The sequence below is a fragment of the Hippoglossus hippoglossus genome, chromosome 24 (assembly GCF_009819705.1).
Source record: "Hippoglossus hippoglossus isolate fHipHip1 chromosome 24, fHipHip1.pri, whole genome shotgun sequence".
Classification (NCBI taxonomy): Eukaryota; Metazoa; Chordata; class Actinopteri; order Pleuronectiformes; family Pleuronectidae; genus Hippoglossus; species Hippoglossus hippoglossus.
The window spans coordinates 15,557,483-15,585,234 of NC_047174.1; the positions used below are offsets into that span (position 1 = coordinate 15,557,483).

Here is a 27,752-nt window from a genome sequence, read left to right on the forward strand (position 1 = left end):
ACCCCCCACCCATCTCATTCACTCCCCCCCATCTCACTCCCTCTCCCTTTTCTCACTCTTTCCTTCTGTCTCTCTACCCATCCCTGCACTCTCTCTCTCTCCCTCTCTCGCAACAAATGGCTTCACAGTGCGACAGCACCTGCCTTATACTACATGTGTTGCCATGGCGGCGTTCCCGTTGCCAAGGCGACCCTGTACATTTAATGTAGTGGGCGAGGGGCTAAACCCGAGGCAGACGCCCCCCTCAGCATCTCGCCTCATCTTTTTTTTCTCCAAGGGAGAGGAAAGGGAGGGTGAAGGGGAAAGAAAGAAAGAGAGGAATAGAGAGTGAGAGAGTGAGAGAGCTTCTCCCAAACCCCATTGAGACACCCTTTCCACCTTCCATCCATTCGTCCCTCCCTTACTCCTCCCATCCAGATGCTGATGGGGTGTGAAGGAATGCACCATGGAGCTGACCTCCTACCAGGCGTGCTCCCTCTCCCGCTCTCCCTTACACACACACACGCAGACGCATACACACACACACACACACGCGCACACACAATTGCCATGCATAAGACACATACATCCACACACAGAGTTAGATTGAAACATGTTAACTGCTGAGTTGCACGTGCAGATAAAGACGCACATACGGACGCACACACTGGAGCGAGCTGCAGGTGGGGGTCGGCTGGTGCGGCGTGAGTTATTATGGTCCATGAAAAACCAAGAGGTGTAAGCGACAAAGAGTAGAGGACAAAGAAGCATCATTGCTCTGCACCCTCCTCCCTTTCTCTCCATCTTATTTTCCCCCATCTCTTCATTTTGCCACTTCCTCTCTCTGTATCTTCTCATTCTCTTTGTTCATCCTCCACTTCTCGGTTGTGTAGAACTGCTTGAGACAGTCCTTGACCTTAACATAATAGACACACTGCGCAACCATTTGCAGTCATTACACTTCATGCCATAATATTCTTGAGAGTGAGAGCTCTTGAGAGAGATATTGTGCTGTATTGATTGGTCTTACTTAGTTTCAAGACACATTGAAAGGAAACTGGAACCAACAAAGACCCCCAACATTTAACCTATTCAAAGTAACCCTGAACAAAACATTACAACTTGAACAGCGCTCCTGTACACCCTAAAAAATAGGGGGGATGTTTTTCAGTGAACCTTTTACGAACCACCACCTGCCCAGACAACTGAAATGTGATTTGACTGCACGCAAAAAATGATGTATAATAAATTGTATTATACGTAGATATTTTTTCCATTTTTTTGCACTGTTTCTCTTTCCTAATGTCTGTTGACTTCCTGTCTGTTTATGAAAAGTAAAGTGAAACAAAATAAAGAAATAATTGAAAGAAATAAATACATAATCCCTGAACCTTTCAACCTTTCTTCATCAGCTGCCCGTTCAAACCAAAACGCAGGCTCGGAATTTTCAAACTAAAACGGCGACAGTTTTGCAGCTCTAAATACGCCAGGTGTATCCATCGCACAATTTTCAAACGAAGACGTAGTTCTATTGATATGGAATTATAAGTCACATATACCACAGTGGGGTTACCACACTACAGGATCATATCAAGATCTGTGCCAGCCTGTTCCAATATTAAAGTATTATCACTGCACTGGTGTGGTCAATGAATTACAGATATTTTGTGGATGAACTTAAACATGTTGATATAAACAGACATATCTGACATGTCTGGAAAGTCTAGGAGCTGGATCCAGCAGCAAGGACCATACAAGTGGTTTTCATGTTGAAGCCCATTAGCAACACATCGTGCATACTGTAAATGCTGTGCATGTGCTTTACATCGACGCTGGCCAGTTTTTGAAGCACGTCATAAATTCTTACATTGATTTTCTCCCTTCCATGCAGCCGCTGGATTCCATTCATTTAAATACAATATAAAAAAGACTACTCGCTGAGATGTCGAAGATGCTTGCTGTTCGCTCATAGGCAGAATTTACAAGCGTTTTTTATGTTTAAAAAAAAAAATTAAGCTGCTTCTGAAACGATCTAGCTTTCAAGGATTTAAGGCAGCCCTGACACCTGAGTGTCAAAAAGCACAGCTTTTACCTGGACACACAGACAAATAAATGAGGTTAGTGCATTGGTTGTTTATTGTTGAGGGTCATTCTGACGTGTTTGATACATGATCCCTGCTCATGACTGCAAGTAACTGTCAGGCACAGCATTGTTGATGAGAAGCAATAGCGGCAACACCATGATAGATTTTTCTATTTCAGGTTTTTCGGTCTCTGCAGATTAGATTTCATACACTGCAGAAATTTATGGAAAATAAAGCTGCAATAATCAATCAATGATATTGATAAAACTCAGATTCTTTTGGTCTTTGGGCCTTGCTTCATTGAGTTGACAGTGCGACTATGACACAAGCTGGAATGGGCCAGGTCAGAAACTAATTTGCGGCCACTGCAGGGGGACTCAAGTCTCCGCATGTGGGGCGCCCCAACTGCCCTGATTCTGAAGAATAAATAATGGACACCTTTCTCAGGTTGAAGCTTCTTTACTGTGAGGCTTTGCTTATTTTCTCTGTTTTAAGATATTTGAAGATGTCCCCCTGAGTCTCTCAGGACACTTTGATGCACTTTTGTTGTCGATCAAATAATTAATCGATAAACTAAGAAAGAAATCATTGGTCAGCTGACAAAGAAAATAATTGTTAGTTACTCTTGAAACTAATGGCTGCTGGTAAGAACACACACACACACACACACACACACACACACACACACACACACACACACACACACACACACACACACACACACACACACACACACACACACACACACACACACACGTTCTTCAGGTGGCCCTCAGCTCCGCTCTAACCAAGAATTCCTCACCGACTCTCCCGTTTGCCCACTGTGTCACAATGCAAATGAACAACCTCTTCTTCCCCCCCCCCCCCCCCCGCTCCTCACCCCCCCTACACTCTCCTCACCGCAGCACGCCTCCCCACCACCCCCCACATCCCCCCAATTTGTTCCACTTCCCCATACCTCATTGTTCAAAATGACACTTTTACATTTTATGGTGAACCAATTATTCTGTCTTACACAGTCCGCTGGCTCCGCAAGCCAGCCTGCCCAGATCAACTGGGGAGCGGGGTGGAGGGGGGAGGTGGTGGTCTTGGGGTATTCATAGAGACGGAGAGAGAGAGGGAGAGAGGGAGAGAGGGAGAGAGGGAGAGAGCGCGTGAGAGAAAGAGACCGAGCAGAAGAAAGGGTAGAAGGAAAAAAAAAGACGACTAATGGTACCTCTCGCTGACATATCCACAGGGATGTGCAAAAGAGTCGGAAAGCAAGAAGTTAGCAAAAGGAAGAGGCTGCAGGGTGGAGGAGAGGTCAGGAGAGGAGAGGATTGTTGGGGAAACAACACAGGTGGATGCTGCTGTGGTGTGCAGGGGCGTGTGTGAGTGTGTGTGTGAGGGGTCGGAGAACGAAGAGAACGTAGACAAAAGAGGATCTAATTGAATGATAAAGTGGTGGAGAGAGAGTGAGAAGAGAGCAGAGAGAGAAAGAGAGAGAGTGGGAATAAATCACAGCAGGGGTAAATAAAGAAGACGGAGTGGTGGGTGCACCACCAATTGTAATGTATGCCCGAGAACGAGCGAGAGGGTGTGTGAGATATTAAAAGAGGAGACAAGAGAGTGAGAGGAGCGGAACGGGGGAGTGTTCAGAGCTGGAGGAAAGGCAAAACAGGGGGGTGGACAAGATAGGCTGGGGAGAAGGTGAGGGAGCGAACATGTGGAGGAAAAAAAAAAGAAGAAAGGCAACGAGCGCTTTTTACATGTGATGCGCCCGAGGGGGAGGGAGATAGGAGGAGGGACTGTGTTGTTGCATGGAAGAAGAAAAAAAAGATTTGAGGGAAGGATGGGGCGGGTCAGCTTCATAACGCTCGGGGCAGGTGGGTGGAGAGAGAGAGGGAGGTGGAGGAGTGTATATGTTTCTATCTGCCTCAGAGCTATAACTAACCAATATTTGATATTTATTGCTGATGTACGCACTGATGTAGTGGATTGACTGTTAAGTGTACAGAGAAAATAGTTAATCAGCAGGGATTTTCCTTTATATTTTAAGTTAAGTAGTGATTGTATTTTATTTGATTACGTTAGATACATGAAAATCAAACAAACTATATATATTTATTGAGCCTTTATTCAAAACTTTTAAGTCTGAAGCTTTAGAATTAAGTGTTGTAGGTCATCAAAGTCTCTCAAACTTGTAGGAAACTTGTTGGAAATTGCTCGTTTCAACCTGCCACCTCTTCATTGGGGGGTGACTGTGAGGTTTGATCATTAGCATAATCAATATCTTAAAACTGCCACATAAGGTTCGCTGTTCTGCTCAGCTTGTGGGAAAGTTTAGTTTTAAAAATGAATGAGAGTTAAAGAAACTTCGACACGTGCTTTCAGAAGTCAGTGTAACATGACCTACACAATTAGAAACTAGAAGGACACTCGGAGAGCGCATATCCCTGCCAGAGCTGACTGGCCATTTCATCACCATAGTGCATATATATATACAGTATGTATATGTTCATGGGTGTAAATCTTTACCCCACGTCTCTATCAGTGAATGGGTGTATTAATTAAACAGGCTAAATTATCCAGTCCACTGAAGCAAAGGTGATTAAGCAATGAATTAGCTAAATCACATATGTCATAAACCCATCAATCAATCAACCAATTAATCAATCAACCAATCGGATCAACCCTCTCACCTGTGGTGAAACGTCGGAGGCAGGGTGGGTGGAGAGGTGGAGGGGGTGGCCAGGCCCGGCGAGTAGGGATGATACGGTGTCTTCTTCAGCGCCTGGATCAGGTTGTGCCTATACTCCGGATCTATGGACCACAGGGAGCCTTTGCCTATGCTCTGCAAGGAAGAAAGAAAGGAAGGAAGAAAGGAGGTAGAAAGAGAAGGAGGGGGTGAAGAGGGCACAGCGAGACAGATGAGAGAGATGAGAGAGATGTTATTGAAAGTGCTATCGGGCCGCTCAAAGCACATCACAAACACAGCACAGCACACTGACCTGAGCCAACAAGTCCAAAGCCCTGAACACGAGCTCAAAGTACAGACCACGAGCCGCACTCTTATTTACCAAACCACCTGTACACACAGCAACGCCACATTCCCACTGAGATAAAGACCTGCAGAAAAAATGACATTCTGGGCACTGATGGGTTTCTGCCTCCTTCACAAGTAAAGGAAAAACAACCTTCCTCCAAAAAAGAAAAACATCATCCACACAAACATTTATTCCCAGGGAAGATAACATTTGGAGGAATGAGAATCTGAGAATTAATGCATCTTCAATCCTCAACGCCACTTCACTCAATATTTTCCAATCCTCCGCCTTTCCCCAGAAAAAAAAAGAAAATCCTCTTTTTTTTTGGATTAAGACACAGGGAAACTCTTTAACTTTTTCCACTCCAGAGGCGTCAACGGTGTGTATTTTTAGATCAAAGCAGCTTCCTCCTCACCTAATGAAGCTGTCGGCTCCCAATCTGAGCGAAACCAGCGTATAGATTACAGAGAGAGGGGAGGGATCTCAGACGGGCCGCCACGAAAATACACTCATTGCCTCTATCTCTCACAGCCCTCTCCGCTCTTTCATCTGCCTTGTCATCTGAATGTGTTAAAATGTGTGGAGTTTGCGTACGGCAGGGAGCGGAGAATGGCAGGGAGAGAGGGGAAAGAGAGGAGAAAGAAGTAAATATAAAATTAAAGCCGCTCTGCCTCGTGTTCAGCTCACTTTGTAGTACTCTGTGATATGTTCCAGGTACAGACTACAGGGTGGGGAGATGTCAGGACTGCAGGCGTGTGATTTCTGCAAATACTGCAAGGAATCCATTAAGAGGGAAATGTCAGATGTGCCAGTGACGTGCATGTGAGCATTAATTGGAGACAAATTCTCAAACCTGAGGAGCCCTTCGTGTTAAAGTGGGTGAGGGAAGCACGCTGCAGTGTGCTCAATATTTTGGCTTAAAGGGTCATTTCACCCAAATGATAAAAACAGACATGTTTACTGCAGATTTTATTAAATAGAGGTTTTTAAAAATAACATAAAACAGATTTCACTGTGTGCTTTGTTCTCTGAAGGAACTTTCTACCTGAAACTTTTCCCCTGTGACAGACATAAATTGTGTTTTTCCGCCTTCCTATCATGTTCATCATAACACTTTTTCAGACATGAACTTCGGAAAAAGTGCCTCACATTGGGTCCGGACATCTTCCAGACTTTACCTTTCACATTCGAAGAACACCGGCGGAGATTGTCTGACTTTTGCTGTCCCTGCATATCGCCAAAAGCTCTTTGATCTTGTTGTCTTTCCAAGTTGACATCTTTGTTGCCGTGTTCAAAGTGCATGTCACCTCTTTTTCGTCCTGATATATTTGTATTCTTTATTCTTTTCGGCGGCTGGCATAAACAATTTCAGGAAAATGTCCAGACTTCAGTGCATGCCTGGAAACAGCTCTACTGTAACCACCAGATGTGTTTTGCCACCTCTCAGGTTCATCAAAAGTTCATCAACAAAAGTGAAAAATAAGATTTAACCAGCAACTTTATCCGATTTACAACACAGGGCAAGAGTAGAAAAGTGATCACATGATTGATCGTGTGTTCTGAGGAAAGAGCCAATCAGAGAAAGGGATATATCCTAAATCTGATCAATTGTTCTACAAAAGGTTAGGTCACTAAAAGCTCATCATCAACCTCAAATCATTAAAATGTCATATAAAAAGGCCTTTTCCAGTGATTGACTAATTGGTTAACCTGCAGTAAATGAAGCCTTGAACGTTAAAAGATTTTCCTAGGAGCATCACAACTTTTCTTGATGACTTACAAACCCTCTGTCTGTACAAAGACAGGACTGGACAAACTGTCACTACTCCCTCTGATGTATGATAAGGACAATACTCCAATACAGCAAGTAGTACTGTATTGCTATCAGAGCAGCAAGAAAAGGCCAGGCAAGTGAAAAAAAGGAGACAAAGGTTTCTTCACATGATGAAGAGCAGCTCAATCTCCACAATTAAACCTCATAGAAAACTAAAAGTGCAACACATTTGTGGGAAAGTATGTTTTACTGCCCAAATTATACAATTTTTTGATTAAATTCAGGAAATCTTTATAATTGATTTGTACTCTACAGCAATTTCTCAAACAGTGATACATTTTTATTATGTAATTTCAGTAACAAATGGAAATGACGGTGTTCTACAACGTTTGATGGTTAGTGTAAATAAATAGGGATGAATTACTGGGACCCCTGAGGAATTTAAACCACAGTCACAAGAGAAACACCAAACATAGAAACTACATCACAAGAAAGCAGCAGCTGTGGCTAATACGAAGCCGTGTGCTGAAAGTGTCTCTGTTGCAATTTAAGACCCTGACCCAAATTGCGACACATAGTTTAAATTGATGAATAGATTTGAATAGGTTTGTAAGTTTTATAAACTGTCAAAGAAGGAAAATTAAAAAGCATTGACGTCTGATCTGCTGCAAGACAAAAACTATTAAATTAACCTAATTTATCAGTTTGTAAATATTTTCCTTGGTATAAAAATAACAATTCAGTTTGTATGATTTCTCATGAAAGAAAACCACTAAGAGTCTCCCTGAATATGATTCTCAGTGTGTCCCCTGATGTCCAGGATGTCCAGTCATGAAGTGCTCCAGCCCTCACTTTATCACCTGACCTTGTAAGAATGCAAGAAGTTGATCTGTGCTCCTCCTGTCTGTATCTTTGCATTAGTAAGAACACAGGCCATATGTGTGCTGTGTGTTGCTACGCATGGTGTGTGTGTGTGTGTGTGTGTGTGTGTGTGTGTGTGTGTGTGTGTGTGTGTGGGGTTGTGTGGCGAGTTCCCTAGGGAGTGTGATATTACCCAGCGTGGTCTGCTCCTGGGAGTGCTTCTATTACTGCCAGCAACGCCTCTCCTGGAGAGCATGATATTACACACACATACAATCGCTCCCACAGAGGTGACCCCCACTGGGCCAAATTTCCCCTTGCACCTCCATCCCGCCAGCCAGTTTCTATAAATGTGTGCGTGTGTGTTTGCAAGCGTGCGCCCACTGTCTGCCTGCTTGCCAGCCGATTAAATCAATGCTCTGTTCAGAATCTCTGTCTGCTGGGGCCCCTGCCTCTGCCAACCAAGCCAGCCAATCAAAACACTCAATCTGTGGTCAACCCCCCCAAACACACACACACACACATGCATACACATAGCTGTCGGCAGGCCAATCACAGGGCGCTGCTCACAGGAAGGGTCTGTCACCTGGGTTATAGCAGTCGCCTAGGCAACAGGCATCATCTGGGCTTGGAAGCAAGAGGAGGTGAAATGGACTTTTCATTTTCTGACAAATTCACAAAGTTGAGAAAAAGGCAGCATGCCTGAAAATCGATTGGCACAAAAAGGATTGGAGGTCAGAGATGTGTTTTAAGTTCTCTGAGGTGTTGAAGTTTGATACAGATTTTAAAGCTAACACAAGGGGGAATCATAAAACAGGTGATATTGAGGAAGAGTCCTGGCGTTAACCTGACACCATGCTTGTGAACTCCTTTGGTATTATTTTTCATTATCCTGTGATCCCATTAGGTCTTACTCTTCTGAGATGAACACTGTGTTCTGTGCTCGTTTTTTGCTTCATCTACTAAAACTTTAACTTCACCCCAAAGTTTTGGCTAAAATCTCAAACGTAATGCTGGGAGGTGGAGCCTAGACAAACCTACCCCCCTCCCCACATACACACATAAAACACAAGTTATTTAGGTTGCTCAGCTATTAGCAACCACTCCAGTAGCAACGCACACACTTTTGCAACAGAAACATCGAATGCAGTAGAGGGTTCTCGCCTCCGGAAAATCCTTGACAGCCGCTACCACGGTCGTCCCGAGCCGTTTGAACTGCTGGCACAGGCGTCTGTCTCAGCCAGTATTTCAAATGGTGTGTGTGAGATAAAGCTGAGGGGCAGGAGAGGTTGGGGGACGTCTCTGAATGGTAGAGGGTGTAGTCGTTTAGGGGTTTAGTTTCAATATAGATTTGAAAATGAGCACAGCTTTCCAGATCCACACTCAGGAGCGGTCGCTGGTGGCGCCCACCTTTGATTAGAGGGTGTTAACCTTTTTAAATATATATAAATGTCATGATGTAGAGACGTCCAAAACGGCTGACTCTACGTAAGCATTGGCCTTGCAAGGTCCAAGATGGTTTGAAACACTAGGTGGCGTTATGATGTTTAATCCATACACGTAGATTCTTTTTATAATAATGTTAATAAATGTGACCTGTAAAATCAATAATACAATACAATAATGTATTTCATCAAAAAACTGTCATATGATTTAGTTTACAGCTCAAAAAACACATTTAAGTTTGCAGTATCTGTTTCATGCACTGGAAAAGTGAGTCACATCATCACTGTGGTGTGTGCAGCTGAAGAGACAGATTACACAACAAATAATCCACAACTGGAAACAGTAACCCCTACTTTAAGAAATATCTCGTACACTGTGAAACTAAAAGTGACTCTGTACTGCATTAGACTTTAAATTGCAGGTTTGCCATGCTCAAAAGAACAGGATTTAATTATATGTATCTGTGTCACTACACTAGTCTGTAGTAATTTTGATGGAAAACGCAGGCTGTCTCTTTAAATGTCACTGACACCAAACAGTGAGCAGTGTACAGGTGTCGTCATGATGGAGAAAACATATATCTATATAGTGTAACTTGCTTAGGGACATATCGTGGTGTGAGTAAAGGACAAAAAGGGGTAAGAAAGAGGACAAAAGCAGAGAGGGAGGGAGGGAGGGAGAGAGAGAGAGAGAGAGAGAGAGAGAGAGAGAGAGAGAGAGAGAGAGAGAGAGAGAGAGGGGGGGGGGGGGGGGGAGAGGGAGGGAGAGGGAGAGATGATTGTGTGTTGCCAACATCTGTTTCCTGTGTTATATAAGCTGTGGGGGCTGGTCTCCCTTGGAAATGGGAGATATTAAAAAGTCCTGCTGCCACTGACCCTGCTAGTAGCACCATGTTATTGCTACTGCACAACTGACTGCAATGTTGTCTTTTCATGTATACATTAACCATCAATACTGAAAGCATATACAGTGACCCCTTATCATACGGCTGCAGTATATCATGACTGAAAAAATGTGTGTTTAAGTGTTTAAAGCTCCTTCAGACTGGAATAAAATGACTTCAATCATCCAGCCTTTGACATTATTATTTCACATGTCAACATTCAACAACTCTCAATGACTGGGTACTTGAGTGCAACCTACTGAGTCAGTGAACTAGTTCAGTGCCAGTTCTGAGTCTTCCTTTTTAGAATGGACTGCTTGTTTGTCTCGTGTTAATGCTCCAAAGCTGCTTCAGAATTATTCCTTGCTATTAGTGAGTCCTCCTCAAAGACTGTCACTTCTGACTGGGCTAGGACCGACTCTCATAGCTGACTCTCTAGTTAACTAAGAGAGTCAGCTATGAGATCATCTGCAGCAAGTCTATTAGATGTTGTTGCCGTGATGGAGATCATTACCTGTGAGGCCCTTGATTGTGTGTGTCAGTCCGACTAGGTGAAATAAAAATAATCATAGTGACAAAATAATCTGGCGGCAGCGGCTGCTGTAGATTATCAGAGGATGTAGGATAAGACAGTTTAATTTAGCCTACAGACTGACGGCACACTGCCCCGCCCCCACTGACTGCAACCTTTTTAATCAGTTTTTCTTCATAATGAATGTATCACGTGTCCAAATCGCACCATAATCAACACTGCACTTCCCATGACCACTAAGAATACACGTACTACTGTGAAGCCGATAACATTTATTGGTTTACAAGATATGCATTCCACATACATACAGACAGGCAGACGTTTGCTGAATTATTAGGTAGATTGCAAATGTTGCGGATGAAGCTACAGCTGCATCCACTGTGTATATGTACGTATACATATGTATGCATGAATCTATTACATTTTTGCTAGGCAAGAATTTGTCATTGTGTTTTTTGAAATTTTGATTTGTTTGAAATGTCATTGTTTTTTGTGGTTGTTTGTATTGATTGTATGTTAGGACCCCCTTGAAACCCAGATGATTCATTTCAAGGGGTTTACCCTCACGATTAAACTTGTACAACAACAAGTTTAATATATTTTACTTCTTATTCATCCCGACACATATCCTGGCGAGCTAGCCAAAAGTGGTCAAGACATTTCACCGAAAAAAGACAAAAAAAACCTCATGGCGCCGATAGATGAAAGATAAGTGCATCACCACAGATTCATCGTCTGGTTCAAACTCTGTGAGCGATGAAAGCATGTATCAAAGTTTTCAGCAGTCCATCCGCCCTTTGCTTCATGTCTTCCCCACACACGTCTCCCCATTTCATGCTTACGTTGTGCTATCAATAAAGGCAAAATACAGAAAAAATATCTAAAAACAAAACAAACATTGCTATCCCATAATACTGTGAAATGAATCATCCTTTAACTGTTCAATGCACCACTTTTTTAACAGCTGCGATAATGCAGATATATTGTAATCTACATTTTAACGTGTAATATGACTTAGCCTGTATGACCAATCTACGCTACTGTGATTTCACACTGTTTTATAATGGACATCTACATTCAGAGTAACAGCCTCTACTGTAGCTGTGTTTAAGCCCGATTAAGCCACGGTGATGCCAGGATCCATCATCACTTACTGGCTACATATACAGATAAACACAGGATTACACACATATTATAATGTGGGACTAGAGCTGTGTGGATCAGATACATGTCTGATCAACATTTCATATACCCGGTAACGTTGTAAAGAAGAAATATAATCTGTCGTTCAAAATGAAGCAGAACTTTTAACCCACAGAAACAAGAATTACAGCAGAGGATGCAAATGTTGTTACAGCGAGCAAAGAGTTTTTGAAGAGGCGAGAGGCAGACGTAGTGGGGATAGGAGGGATATTTCTCCTGATGAACTTTATTTCTATATTTGTTGAAGACCATTTGACAAAAAAGATACTCAAGGACAGAGAGGACGTGTCGGGTGTAAAAATGACACGCTGCTTTGACAAACTCGTTTTTTGTCAGTGCAAAGGAAAATAAACTGAGCAGGATAAAATGTGGAAATTTCTTCTACAGGTGTTATGAATTGACTTTTCTTCCACAAACCTGTTTTCCATGTGTTTTTAATTTTAGTCTTGTCCCAGTTTTTTTTGCTTCTCATGCAGGAATCACTTTTACGTTTCAGGTTTTTCCACAGGCGAGTCACAGATAAGGTTCTGTTTTCTTCAAAGATTAATACAAGGTGAACGTTTCAAGACTTGGCAGGTCAACAGGTCTTTTCCTTCAACCAAACAGCGGCTTCCATCTGTGACTCGAAAGCATAAATCTGCAATTGTATCTGAGACATAAGAGGCACAAAATGGGTCTTAGCAGTTTACACCACAAGTGGACATGCAACAACATTAGCATAAATTTGAAGTTGAGCTTCCCTCCATTTAGCTCTATTTTGGTCTGATCGCCATGAGGGAAGTATCTGGCTCATTAGCTTCCAAATGCTTAAGAAAGTTTGTCAACTAACTTTTAACTCTAACGTTTACTGCTAACGGCACAGTAGTACAGTGGTTAGCACCTCACAGCAACAAGGTTGTTGGTTTGACTCCTGCTTTTGCCAGGGTTCTTTCTGTGTGCAGTTTTACATGTTCTCTTCTGTGTAGGTTTTCTCTGGGTATTTCAACTTCCTCCCACAGTCTGAAGACATGCAGATTGGGTGCACTGGAGACTTTAAATTGACACACATAGGTGTGAATGTGAAAGTTGTTGCTTGTGATACGCCAGCAACGTCTACAGGGTGTGTGCCCCCCCCCCGTCTTGCTTGTATCCGTAAGCTTTCAGAAGACGTGCACAAATATGCTCCAAATTTAAGTAGGGTGCTGACAGAAGGCTCCATTTCCATATATGTATCTTATTTTGAGCATAAATAACCAACACCTTAACAAAAGTCAAAATGCAAAAAAAAAGATCACATCCATGACTTTGTATACAGCAGTGACGATTTTGTGCCTGAAGAAACCTGCTGATGAATTAACTTAACAGACCACCATGAGAAGACAAGGCTTTGTTCCCCCCCAGATACCATAATGGTCTGAGCTATAACGTAAGAGTAAGGATGGCTCTCATCTGAACAGGGAAAGGTTAAGTTAGAGGTGAAGCTCAAGTGCAACATGGAGAGACTTCAGAGTGAGTCTTAGATTACAAAACTGCCTGTCCTCTCTGCTGTGATTTCATAAGAGGCTTTGAGAGATATATGACTGCGAGTGCGTGTGTGTTGGTGTGCTTTTACGACTCTGATCTTCAGCCCTGATCCAGGAGTCTGAGGGCTACAACACTTGTCATTAAGGCATGTCATTCAGTACAGTCAAGAATCCTGTTAGTAAACAAAGCCATGGCAACCGTGGGACTCGCACTCTCTCACGCTCGCAAGTTTGCACTCCCACATGCAAGACTGACACGCGCCAACACACACATACATGGTACAGCAAGCTTTTTCTGAACTAATCCCCGTCTTGTCATCTGCCTGGATATGACCCAGAAATACAGTCACTGGAACAAATAGGCCACTGTCATATTAATCTCCACCTCTGTAAATTGATGGAAATATGATTTGGTGCATTCACAGTAAGCCATGTCTACCCGCTTCCCCATTTCTCTCTCTCTCTCTCTGTCCCTATGTCTCTCCCTCACAACGATATCTTAACCTCCCCTTAACCAAATCCCCAGTCTTTCTTCTCATCCACAGTGAACAATGAGTCGAACATAATGCAGCATAAAGACAAATATCTGAAACCCTGTAATTGCGCGCTCAATCCGAAAAGACATAAACAGGTATGGGAAAAAAGCAAAGCAGGGAGACGAAGGAGCATTCACATGCAGATATTCTCAGTGAAAAGCTTTGAATGTGAGTCGGACTAAAATTACAGAGATTCTGTAATTGCAGCTTCAGATAAAGCGCAGCACTTGGCAGGTAGAGTAGGAGTCTGCAGAGATGTGCCCTCATTTCTACACCGACACAGCTCTCATGTGTGTGAGTCCTTTTTAAGCATTCATGCGTGCTTGCAAGTGAGCGTTGTGTGTGCACTTGTTTGTTTGTGTGTCAGACATGCACTGTGTGTGTTGGGATGTGTGTGTGTGTGTGCGCGAGAAGGGGGAATAGGTTTGAAGGGTTAATTAGCGTGCTGTCTTAAACGGTGTGCAGTGACAGGAAGACAAGACAGGCTGTCCTTGCCAAAATCACCTCTACACATGCTGCTCCACACACATATACACACACATGCATTTGTTCTTCTACCTTTGTGAGGACCAGTTTTAGGGTTAAGACTGGGTTTTAGGGTTCAGGTTACAATTACGTTTACAGTAAAGGGCATAAATGAGTGTCCTCACAAAGATACAAGACATACACGCACACACATGCACGCACACAAGCACGCACACACACACACACAAACACACACACACACCTAAGTCGCTAAAGCCAAATCAGTTTTCCTGTTGCTACAGCAACAGCATACTTTTATGTCAACTGCAACCTAGTTACTATGGAGATATGTATACAAGAGAAACTCTGTGCCGTTGTAGTCAAGGGCCAGATGACAGCATAGCGTGAGGGCCTGACACACATGAATACACGCACACGCACACACACACACACACACACACACACACACACACACACACACCATGTCCTCTTCCTCCTTTATCCATTTTGTTCTTACACAGACACAGACACACAGCTCACCCGAAAGGAAGGGATTCACATGCCGGTCAAGGAAAGCATAAAGAGCTTCCATATCCTCTGGTACAATCTCAATCAGCTAAACACGCAAAGCGAGCACTGGTCCTCGCTGTTTGTCCCCCACCCACCAACCCCCAACCCCCTGCAGCCCTCAGGCAAGATGAAATCTAAAGTCTGCTGGCATCTGTGTTATTAAATCCTCCAGTATTAATTTTGTACTAATTGAGTGAGGGATTCATTCCCCGTTTACCCCGAGTCTTTAATGGAGTAAAATCTGGATGGGAAAGCCGGTATAAAAGACTGCATCGAGACTTAAATCAAAAGCGAAACGCTGTTCCCAGTGGGGCTGCACAGAACGTCACAGCGAAAGAGAACTATGAAAGCAGAGATCATCAACTATTGATAAGGCCGAATCTGGTACAGCTGTAGACAAAATACGGAATACGTTTGACTTCAAGTTAGATATGCCTAAGAACAGCTGAGAACTGTCTGGCTGTGAAATAAGTAATAACCCCACACGATTGAGTGAATAATGGGCCTGTATTTACCACATGGCAAAAGTGTTATTTTACCAGTAAGAATTCAGAAAGACTGAACAAAAAAAAGACCGAAAAAGACTGATCAACATTGGCTTGAAGACTTGGGAATTACTTGAAATTTCCAAACTGAGTTGGTTTTCGAGCAAGGAATATCTCAGAGGGGACAAATAGGCCAGTTCTTGAGACTACTTGCTCCAGGACATATAATAATAACACTTTAAACTGTACATCTGTAAACACATATTATTATAATTTTTTGGTATAATTGTATGTAGAAAATACTGTATCACTAATTTTGTGACGGGACTTATGACCTATACTACAGCCAGCCACCAGGAGACAATCGAGACGCTTTGGTTGCACTTGTCATTATATACAGTTTATAGCTCATATACTATGAAATAATAGCTTCATCACTGGAATACCTAACACTGCCTAATATCTATTCTCAAAAATATTTTTGGACACTTGAAAGAAACATTATATTTAATGATGACTGCTATATTCAGCACTGCTGAGCTAACTCAGAGAATGTCAATTCACTTCTTGACATATAAGTTATTGCTAGTTACACTTTGGCTGCTGATGTTGGGTAATGCTAACTACTACACCGACAGAGCAAGTTGCTGCACAGGCCTGAATGTTCCAGAGATCCTGGACATGTTTAAAAGTATGATAGAGAGATTTGAGCAATAGTTTCCAGCCTGCAAGCATTAGCTGTTGGTTAATGCTTGATTGCTATGTGGTTATGTAAAGACAGAGTTTATTCTAATTACAAAAGAGCAATATGTGATATCTCTTGGGAAAATGTGAAAACAACTCAATGTGCATGTTCTTTTCATTACAGTCCATCTCTGAGCATATGCCCTCAAAGGTAGGCTGCAGTGACAGTTGCGCTGGATCTGTTGATCCTTGAGTGATGCTTTTTTCGATTGCCTTAATTAAAGGAAAATAAACACATCTTTTCTGCAGCCCTTTTTTTTCATTCAACAAGATAAGCCACAACTCTAAATGCATAATTGTTTCATGTTGACTTAACAAAAGCAGTGATTCAAGAATGTCCCTAAATAACTATGTCAGAATGAGTGTGGTGGACTGAAGAAGAATTTGGTTTTCAATGTCAACTTTAGATACTATGTTTAAGGACAGAGGTTTGATACAAAGCCTTTCAATCAAAGTAAATTCAGTATGACCCAGCATTTCTCAAAACAACTGCTGACGTCTTTACCTGGCTCCGGTCTTTATCCACCTTCTTGAAGCACTTGTTCAGCGACAGATTGTGGCGCACCGAGTTCTTCCAGCCTGTGGGGGCATTTGCAAAGTATGGGAAATGCTCCAGGATCCAGCCGTAGATATCCTTAACAGGCAGCCGTTTGTTTGGTGCATCCTCAATGGCCATGAAGATCAGGCAGCTGAAGGAATACGGTGGTTTTCGGTTCGCCCCCGCTGCCAAATCGTACGCCGAGTGTGCATCGCCGAGCAGGCCGTCATCTGGGGACGGAGACGAGGAAGGCGAGCGAGGGTGCTGACCGTCGGGGTCCTGTAGAGGGGAAACGCTACGCAGCCCTGAGTGGCTGAAGCTGTTGAGGAGGTCTGTGCTCTCGTGGAGCCAGGAGAGGCTAGTGAGCTCCTCATCCTCAGCCTTGGAGAAGGAGGCGGACAGCGACAGGGAGAGGTCGGCTGCCTCCGCCTCAGATGCTGCTGTGGCAGCGTCCCCCTGCCGGTACGGCGGGCTCATGCCCTGCGAGGCACTGGCTCCACTACTGGGGCTTTGGGCCTTCTTACTGGGAGGCATGGTGGGTCCCATCCAGCCCAGGGCTCACTCCTGGAGAAAGAGGCAGAATAGACAAGAGAAAGGGGAGGCCAGAGAGAGGCAGAGAGGGAAAAAGGTTGAAGAAGGAGCAGGGAGAGAGAAAATAAACAAGGTCAGTGTGTGAAATTCATTTGGCTCTTTACTTTTGGCCAAAGGGAGACATGCAACAAGAGTTTGACCACATTCTGGATAATGTTGGATCAGATCTGTGGCGAAAAGTGTAGATCATCATTTTACTTTGGGGCTTTCTGTCCAATTCTGACTGGGACTGCAAATTTAGTGCTTCATTGGTTAAGGAAAATCTTGCCTTGTACAACAACCCCCTAATTACTAGCCTACCAGCAAAATTACATGGCGTTGCTGTCATAACATATGAATGCTGTTAAAGGGCTTATAGTTGAAGGGTCACAGAAGGGATTCTGTCCCTTCTGTGACATTCGACAGCAGGAGAAAAATGAATTGTCAAGGTTGAAGCCTTGACTGAATAAACTTAAACTGCTGGACTTGGCACCACAGCAGGGTAAGTGTGACCAGAGATCATTGTGATCGGGAGATTTGCCAAGAAAAGAACGAAACAAATTGGGAGTGCAAGTTCAAATCCAGCCCCAGTCTAATCAGACCATTATTCTCTTAACATAAGAGCAATGCTGTGCTCGTTAGATGCAGGCAGAGTGTGGTAAATGAAGGGGAACGGCCGAGAGTATCACACCACAATCAGAAGCCTCACAACCAGGCCTTTGATTGTCCTCTAGCACAGACAGCGGTGAGAAGGACCGAGGCAGCACCCACAGCAAAATGTAATCTGCTCCACACACCCAGTGAACATGTTTCACAGTTTGAACACACATACACAACCTCGGATGCACAGGTGCTCTCTCTCTCGCTCTCTCTTTCTCACACACACACACACACATGCAAATGAAGGCATGGACCTAAATCTATAAGCACACCACACATTCTGTCAAAACAGCACAGATGCCCCCCACAAGAAACAAGTACAAAAAAAGGTTGCATAACTAAAAGCATGTACACACACATGCCAACATGGATGAATACACACACACGTATGAAAGCGCACACACACATCCACCATGAGAACATTGAATTAAGTCCAGATATATTCTGTCTGGTCCCTGTGTGGTGCGATTGCTCTCTAATCCAAGGTGATCATCGGCCGATCTGTCCCCTCACTCTGCGCGATTGACTGACAGCTGTCACCCACGGCGACCCGCTGTGCCGTGACAACTGTCAGTTCGCTACAGATCCGGCCGCCATGTCACCATGGCAACAGAGCATAACAACTCAGCTCCTTTCTCGATCTGGTGCTTTTTTGCCTTTTTTCATCCATCCGCTGTGTCTGTCGCTCTTCCACCTATCTCCCTGTCTCCTCTCTTTTTTTCCTTACTTTTCTACCAGCGCTGATAACTATGCTTAACAGTGTTGATAGGCTGTAGTGGAAGGACTGAGCTAAATATAGAATTGTGATGTATAGCTGTTGCTCCACGTATCGTCGGCCATTCCTATAGTCACCCCGCTGCTCCATCTCTCCACAGCGCAGGGAAACGCTCGGCGGAGCTGAATGTCTTTGATCACCCTCTCCACTTCTTCCCTCCTCTCTCTCCTCTCGGTCCTCACACTTCCTGACAGCACACGTGCTCATTCAACAAGCTGTACCTGTCTGGAGGTACAGCATTGTTGCACCAATATTGACATTGAGTGTAATGAATTCAAATTGCCCCAGTGACGATAGCGCTGCAGCTGAAAATAGTGAACGCACAATCAAAGGGATGGGCGAGGTGGAAAGGGGGATTTGACAGGCTTTTCAAGGTGTGTGTGTGTGTGTGTATTTATGCAAACGTTTGACAGGCTTGTCACGATGTGTGTGTTTGTCTTGGGAAGAAAGTGAGGGCATCGTAGTGACATTGTTCCTGGTAGGAGTCTACTGGAATGCAGCGATGGCTCTGATGCTCTCTTTCTCTCAATCTCCCTCTTCCTCCTCCTTGTTATGTTGCCATAGCGGCAAGGGGGCCATGAAACATTACGGCTGACAGTAAAGTCATCTCATTTTACTGTTGCTATGACAACAAACTCCTCACTGTTGGTTGGGGCCAGCACGAGCTGCCGCCCAAGCCTCGTGCCTGGGTGTGTGTATGAGTGGATGAATTTGAGTTTGTGTGTATGCGTGATTGTGTGTGTGCCACCATGTCTCCCATGGGCTCTCATAAAGCTTAACATACTTGCTCAGCTCTAAACAAACTTTCATGCAACTACTACAGCGGCCCCTCAGGAGCAACTGCTAAAGGACAAAGGCAGATATCGCTCAAGTTCAGACTAAATGACTGCTGCTGTGTGTAAATGTGTGTGTGGGGAATGTGTTTTTAGTGTGTGTGTGTGTGAGAAGCATCCTCACATTTGTTTGACAGATGGGACTGTGCTATTCTCTCTGTCTTCTTCATTCCCTGGATCTCTTTGTGTTTGCATGCTTTGTTTTCATTTGTGTTCATCTCTGTTTGGCATGTCCACATTTGGCTGAGTGCGTTTCTTTTTTGTGTGCGCATCGTGTTACGAGTACACTCGGACTATCTGTCTTTTAAGTACACTCTTCATCCAAAAGTCTGTGCATACCATGAGGTGTGTCTCTGTCCTCACTGTAACTCTGGCACCACACTGGTTCTGTTAACACTCTGCACCTCGATAACGGGGATTTTAAATAATGCCGTTCAATTAGAGTAAATGGCTTTTTCCATTCAAAACGCCAGTCTCGAGCAGCGGGTGATTGGTGGTACACTTAAGTCAGACGATTCCTATTATTACGCTGCCATGAATGTAGCCTTCACAAGTCTCTGACAGCAAACAAAAGCAGAAAATGACTGTGGCAACTGTGTTAGACATTCAAACTCCTACAAACTCCACGATTGACACAGCCGTCAATCCAGTAACTAACAGCCAATCTTTAGATTTAATGAAAACAGAAATGAATCAAGAGCAAATCATTTAAACAAATTCTTAAAATAGATAAATCTTATTTTTCAATTATGGTGAAATTGTATTTTGGTCATACAATCTTTTTTTGTAGAACTAACTTTGGTCCATGGGAATCTAAGGTCCACTTATTAAATCTTTCAACCGTATCACATGGTCTTTATCAGCGAATGGATTTTGCTCAGTTGCCACGGAGATAAATCTGCTGACATGTGAGCTCTTATGATTTCATTCATTGCGCATAGTGATGGCTTAGGGATGGTTCAACATTTTTGGAAATGCTCATTCTCGTGTCTGTGTATGGCACATACTGCATCAGGTTACCGTGAGCAGCCAGTTAGCCTAGCGGAGTCTCCGCTGGTTGCCTGGCAACCTCACAGTACATCCAGGGAGTGACTGGTACATAACAGTCTAGGACATAACCCTATATAAAACTGCAATGGATTAAAGAAGCAAAATACAACACGTCCACTGGTGTGAGCTTGAGTGCCGATTGTACAGTAATACCGCTGGACAAAGCCAGGCTCTATACTAAGCTAAGCTAACTGACTGTTGGGGGTCGCTTCATATTTAGCACACAGACATAAGTGTGGTATTGATCTTCTCATATCCCTCTTAGCATTAAAGCAAATCAGCATATTCCTAAAATCTGGCACTTTTAGTTACAAGTCACAAGCTTAAATTTTGGCCAATATAAAATGAGATCCCCCCCCCCCCGAAGAAACTGACTTTCTGATCATTTATGGTTTTCCCAGGACAAAGTTGTCACAGATGTCGATAACGGATTATTGACAAACCCAAAGGTCCACGTCATAAATCTTCTGCTTGAATCCAGTCGTATTGAGCCTCAGCAAACAATGTTGTGCAAAAAACTGTTTTTATGGTCAATACGCTTTGTTGTTGTCATGTCTGCAAATATGAAGGGATAGGGCTCAGTGGTATTTCTGGATTTCAAGAGCTAATTGCCCAAAAAATAACATGATCCAATCACAGATTAGAAGTTCTGACAGATATTTCTTAGGCAATCAACAATAAACTGTCAATGAACTGAGATGAGGACTTTGATTGTTTTTGGTTTTGAATATGAGCTTAAAAAAAATCAATAAAATAAAAGTGTTCATTTCGAAGAAAGTCATTGACCTTGGTGTGTACCTGCTGACCTCTGGCCAGCTCCAGCCCTCCGCAGCCTTTGAAACTGGAGGCAGAGGCCATCAGTGTTTACACCGAGTGGAGAAAGGTTAACAAACTCCTCCGATAGTGGAGAGGGTGTAGGCTAAATCATGTGCTCTAATTGACAGCGTAATCATCTTACACTGCATTCATGCTCTCGCAGATACTTGTCTAAATCACATGCCACATTTACGTAATCCTCAGAAGATCTCCGTTCCCTGTTGGCAGCTCTTTCTGTCTGACTCGCAGGCATTTTGTGTGCCTACGCCAGCTGCAACATTTCAATAATGCACTTCAATTCGCTGCCTTTTCCTCGAGTCTGCTGCAGCATTAGCCAGACTGACTTTCGACGGAATCCTCAAGTCATCAAGTTACAGAACCCCCAAAACCACATCAGTGCAGAAATATTAAAATAAAACCAAGATAGGCTTATGACATGCTGTCAGCAGCGCATTTATGCTCTGCTCTGGGCCTCGGCGGACTGGAGCAACAATTACAACTTTGTCAGTTTGATCGCAGCTCGTGGCATGTGTTGCATGTCACATCCGTCTGCTCCTCGCTTTCCTGCCAGTCTTTACTATACAGCCCAATAAAGTCAGTGCCATGAAAATAATCCCCCCTACCCCAGAATGGAGTAGTAATAGTAGTGTAGGAGATAGCAGCGAAGAATGGAATAGTGGCTGGTAGGAGTTATTACTTTGCAGAGGGGTGAGCTGAACCTTGTGGCTCCTCTGGCCACAGTGATAAAGCAGGGAGTCAGATGCACCGAGGCAAAACTAATCTGGAGTTTTGATGACAAAAGGACGACCTTTATCCCTCCTACACATACACAGGATGGATTGAAGGGGAGAGGAGAACCAACAGAGAAAAGGAGAAAATGAGAACTCTCTCAGAGGCTGGAAAATAATAACTTCTGCTACATATATGTCAACACCGGTTGTAGGGAGCCTAGTGATGTTCTCCATTTTCTGCCCATGAAATCGTTCTCCCCCCACCCTCTGTATTTCCTGCTCTCCCCAGACGACAAATATTAGGGTTCCACAGGGCTTTAAGGAAGTGGAGCAGGACCAATCACATCCTATAAGGTCTGACTGTGTCTTCCTTTTATGTCATCCGCAGCAGCAGAGTTATGGAATAGAGGTCAGGGTTCAGGGTGTCCCAGAGGACTGCTCCTGACCCCTGGTTCCTGCTCTCGGCTGCCTGGCAACTGGCACAGTGCGCCTGCACACGCATGCATGCACGGGCACACAAACACACACACACGAATATGCCTGGATTCAGACTTACACAAATAAACAAATCCTGTCTCCTAGAAATGACGTTCAAATACAACTGATTTGCAACGGAACATTTGTTTTGTAGGAAACACAACATAGATCAGTCAGGGTCTTTCTATGTGGAGTTTGCTTGTTCTCCCCGTGTCTGCGTGGGTTTTCCCTGGCTTCATTCAACAATCCAAACACATGCAGATTGGGGTTAGCTTAACTGGAGACTCTAAATTGACTGAAGGTGTGAATGTGAGCGGGAATCGTCTCTGTATGTTTGCCCTGCGATGTGCTGGCGACCTGTCCAGGGTGTATGCTGCCTCACTCCCACTGTCCAGCTCCCCCCACAACCCTCAAAGGATAAGCTGTATAGATGAAGGATGAATGGATGGATGGATGGATGGATAAATAACAGAGATTCTGTTTTCTATCAAGATAATGAGGATGTTAAAAATATGTTGATACTGATAGGTCTGTAAAATAACTACAACACAACAAATTTGTTTTACAGCCAAATATCCCATCTTCTAGTAGAACGTCCACTTCTATTAACAGTATTATTAAGGTGAATTCATAATTTCCACCGGTCCACTTGGGTCCGCTACAGTCATCCTAACATAAATGTCTGCTAGGGTATGCACAGACATCCGTGTGGACAAAAATGGCCCAGACTGATGCTGACACTCATTTTAGTATGAATGAAACCATGGGCATGTACATGTGACCGGAACGAGTAAGCAACTCTCAGTGGATACGGAACCCGGACAGTGTGGTTAACCATTTAAAGTATTTACGGTTATGTGTTTATTTACACCATGATAGTGGTTTTAGTTTATTTAACTAAAACCACTATCTTTCCCGGAACCAAAATGCGTTTGTCACCTTAATACATGTCGACTTGATGGTGAAGTTATATGAAGTCACCAGTCAGAGGGATTGATCCTATGCACTTTACATGAATGTCTGTAGAAAATGTATCAGCAATCTAGTTCTTTAAGTCTGGACCAAAGTGGTGGACAAAGCATCAGACCGATGTTCCCCCATATCAGTCAAACATTCATTGGTTCCAGCTTCTCAAATATGAAAATTTGCTGCTTATTCTGTTTTGTTTAATTTAAAATCTTTAGCCTTTGGACAGTTGATTAGAAAAAGATATTCCCTAAGGCTCAAGAAAAAATAGTTTTTTCTTTTTTTTTTTACAATCTTCTAACAATTTAAAGTCTAAGTAATTCCTGCATTAATCTGGAAATAACTGAGAGATTAAATATTAATGAAAAGAGCCATTAGTTGCAGTGCTGTTAGAAACTGTCCAAAATACAAAACCAGGCACAGCATGATGATGTACGGTGTAAGAAACTTCACCATTTGGTTTTATGGTGAAAGAGGTCAAGGCCCTTGTGTGCAAACTCAATATTATAACTCTGAGTCCAGAGCCTGTTCTGCCAGAGGAGTAAACATTACCCCCTCTGTCTATTGGCAAGCAACTAAGCAGATAATAAGCACATAATATACAGTATATTTAGAGGAGCTGAGCCCCAGAACTTTCAAATTGAAAAATGATGGCACATAACACATCAATGGGGCCACTGCTTACACCACACTGTTTTACTGAGAAAACGTACGGTAACTAAGAGGCAAAAGCTCAGAGAGGACACATGTGATGTACGGTGCAAGAAAATCAAACATTTCCAGTGAATAATTCAAGACGGCACACACACACACACACACACACACACACACACACACACACACACACGCACACGCACACGCACAGACGCTGCCTCCGTCCTCCAAAGTAGGCTAACCAACAAAGCAAACAGGCATTTGCATCCCGCAAACACAGAGTAAGTTTGGTATGATTCATCAGCAGCCAGCGATCATGAAGTCACGCTCACCCTCGCTCTCTGAGGATGGCGAACAATCAGACTCAGACACACAAACACTCAGACGCATATGCACAGAAATGCACTCACACAGAAAAAGACACACGAGAGCTAACTGAGGTTGCGAATGTCGGCGCTTGAAGGTGACTTGTGTGTGTGTGTGTGTACAGCCTCGAGGTCCCTTTGTGGAGTGTAGGGTTGGAGTGGGTCTGTGTGTGAGGGTGTGTGTGTCTGCATTCTTTTTTGTGGTGGACTCACTGTGGCAGTCAGGTCAAGCTTAAAAAAAGTCCAGGCCCAGGGCTCCAGACTTCCATGGTAATGTCCATGACACACCACGGGCCGGCATGCAATCACACAATTGTACACACTCACTTGTTCAGTCGCCTGTTCAGTTGCTCATTCGCTCGGTCCACTCTGTTCGCTCTCATTCAGTTCAAGTCAAGTTCAAGCCAGTGCACTCTTCTGGTACAGAACTTGGCATGTACTACTAGATGCAAATAGGGTGAGGCTTTTATGTGGATCAGGTTCCAAACTAAAAAAAAAACATATTTGATGAGCTAAGAGAGTAACTCTGTTGAGTTAAGTTAAACGTTCATGCAGCCAAGACATGATTTAACTAATTAAAGCTTGTGAATATTTCAACTCTGTTATTAATTGTCTTTCTACAGAGCAGGAGCCAGTTTAATCCATATAAAACAGAAATGTAGATATCGTATTTACATGTTTGTGTAAACAATAACGAAAATCCATTTCTTTTCAAAATGTTTGAGAACAAAATAACACAGATCAAAACAAGACAAAACAAAAATAAGAACGATATCATAAAAAGGAAATATTGAAAACAAACAAAACCAGTTAAAAATTGGCCATTAAAAGGCTTTCCTCTAAAAATATGTTTTAAGCAATAATTTAAAAAACAGTCAAGAAACAAAATGATATTTAATGAGTTTTAAAGAGGTGGTTGAACCCTTTTGAACTCTATAGGGAGCCAGGCTAACTGTTTTCCCCTTCATCCAGTCTTGATGCTAAGCTATGCTAATCACTGCCCCACTCTATAGCTCTACACACACACAGACATGAGAGTGGTAACGATCTTTTTATCCAACTCTTGGAAAGAAGGCGATTAAAGCACATTTCCTAAAATTCACTTTCCCTTTAATGTACTCAGTGGTGAGACATATATTATGAAATCATCAGCTCAATATAACGCGAAAAATGTACAAAGTGGATTTCCATGAAACTTAGTGGAAGGATGAGACATAAGTAAAGAGGGAGCCCATTAAAGTTTTGGTGTGGCTTTGGACAAAGGATCCAGGAATTTTTTTTTCACTTTCAGTTTATCATTGCGAGACAGGGTGTTGTTTTTTTTGGACATTTTCACTGATTTCCCAGGAAATGATTCATTGGACTTTAATTAAAAACATCATGCATATTTAGGGGAGTGATATCTAAGTGTGTCTTCAATTTGGTGCAGCTTGGTTAAAGGTGGGGTTATGCGCCATTCTAGTTGCATTACGCACACATCTTAAAAATGTATGCTCAGCTTCAATTAGCCGATTAACTTGGGCCACCTAAAAAGACATGTGGTGTGTGAAGTGGGACCAGCAGGACATGTGCAAAAATGAGAAGACTATTTTATTTTAAAGTTTTATAAATGTTAAAAGTGGAACCTAAAAAAATAAATAATATAAAATTAATTATCATACTGGATTTTGATTTAATAAAAACGCTATTAAAACCTAGATGCCAAGAATTACAGTAATAACGATAAATGGATAACTCTTCCTATCTCACTTTTGCCACCTTTTATTCCTCTCCTCCTTCAACCCTTCCCTCCCTCACCCAGTCGCTCCCTCACTCCCTCTAAGGCCTCCCTGTCTTTTCTCTTTGACAGTGAGCAGGTCCCTGTTGGCACTCTTTGCTCTTTTACAATATTGTGGGAAAGGAGAAAGAGAGGGAGAGAGAGTCGGAAAAAGAAAGAGAGAGCAAGACTTGCCAGAAACACTATACAGTATCAAAGCAGCCAGTGCACAGCCAGCAGAGCTTTGATAGCAGGCAGGGAGGGGTCCAGGTCAGAGAAACGCGAGGAGAAAGCCTCGGTGAACTGTTTAAAGAGGGGAGCATGATCTATCGGGATGCCTACATCGAGCGGAGAGTGCGGTGGATGAAGCTTTGAGGTAGTGAGTGTTTTCCAGCTGGATGTCCTGCAGTCAAAGAAAAATTAAGCAGGGCTCCCTCTCTGTGTCTGTCCGTCTCTCTCTTTCCTCGTTCTCTTCCCCCCTCTGGCTTTTCCACTTATCTTTAACAAACAGCAGCTCAGGCTCTCAGCCACTGGCCGACAGTTTGTCCCGACAACAAAAAACCATGGCAACAACCACTGGAAGAGCCTGTCCAGTTCCAAAGGTCCGCCCTCTCTGGCTTCTCCATCTCCCTCTGCTCTTTGAGTCTTTGGCAAATTTGGCCAAAATGAGAGAACTGCAATCAATAAGCGTGTGACCTAAATATTGGTGATATAAGGTCGCGATTGAGCAACTGCACAGTCTCGTGTTTGGTTGAGAAAGCAGTTTAATATTGAACAGTTTGTTAGGTCACCTTTGGCTGAGGGTGGCGATGTGTTCAGGTTGAGATGAGAAAGTGATATTTGAAAATAAAAAGTGAGAAGAGAAGGACAAGGAAGTGAGGCAGCAGCTTGTCAGTAGCCTGTACTTTCCTCTCCGGCCTGCCTTTGCTGACGATACTTACACCGCTTCTGCTGATGATACAACTCTGCTTACATCCTTCACTCCTCCCTCCCACTCCTACAAGCTGTTTTTAACACGCTCAAGATACCTTATGTCAACTGAAAAGTGTTCTGAATGCTGACAAAACAAAATTCAGGCTGTTTACAAACTCACAAACGGGCTAAAAAAAGGAAAAAGTGCTATGACGAATCACAGTAATATGGGAGTTTCAAGGGCTTTTTGTCTCCGCAACACAAGATAGACAGAAAGTAATGGCACATCACACACTAAAGGAAATTATCAGGAATATTGTGCCAAAGGGAACAATCAGAAAGCAATGCTTCACCTCTCGTGATCTCATGGGGAGGCAGATGAAAATGAAGAGTGTGGTGCAACAGTTTAATGAAATGCGGCAACATCAAAACTATGTAAAGATATGGGCATTTATGTTTACATTTTATGAAAAAAATTCAAGTTCTCTATAAAGTATTTGATTGTATTTGTTTTTTGTATTTAGTCAAACAACAACTTAACATATTCATGACATGACTT

At 43.1% G+C, this 27,752-nt stretch overlaps 1 protein-coding gene across 1 annotated transcript in view; it reads right to left on the reverse strand.

Annotated features, from left to right (window-relative positions):
* ches1 (checkpoint suppressor 1) overlaps nt 1-27,752 on the reverse strand; it is a 58,493-nt gene that overhangs the window by 13,647 nt on the left and 17,094 nt on the right. The window contains exons 2-3 of the mRNA XM_034579721.1: nt 16,596-17,192; nt 4,745-4,896 (exon numbers count right to left, since the gene is read on the reverse strand). Of these exons, the coding sequence (XP_034435612.1) occupies nt 4,745-4,896; nt 16,596-17,174 (731 nt within the window). The 5' untranslated portion in view covers nt 17,175-17,192. The remainder of the gene's footprint in view (nt 1-4,744; nt 4,897-16,595; nt 17,193-27,752) is intronic.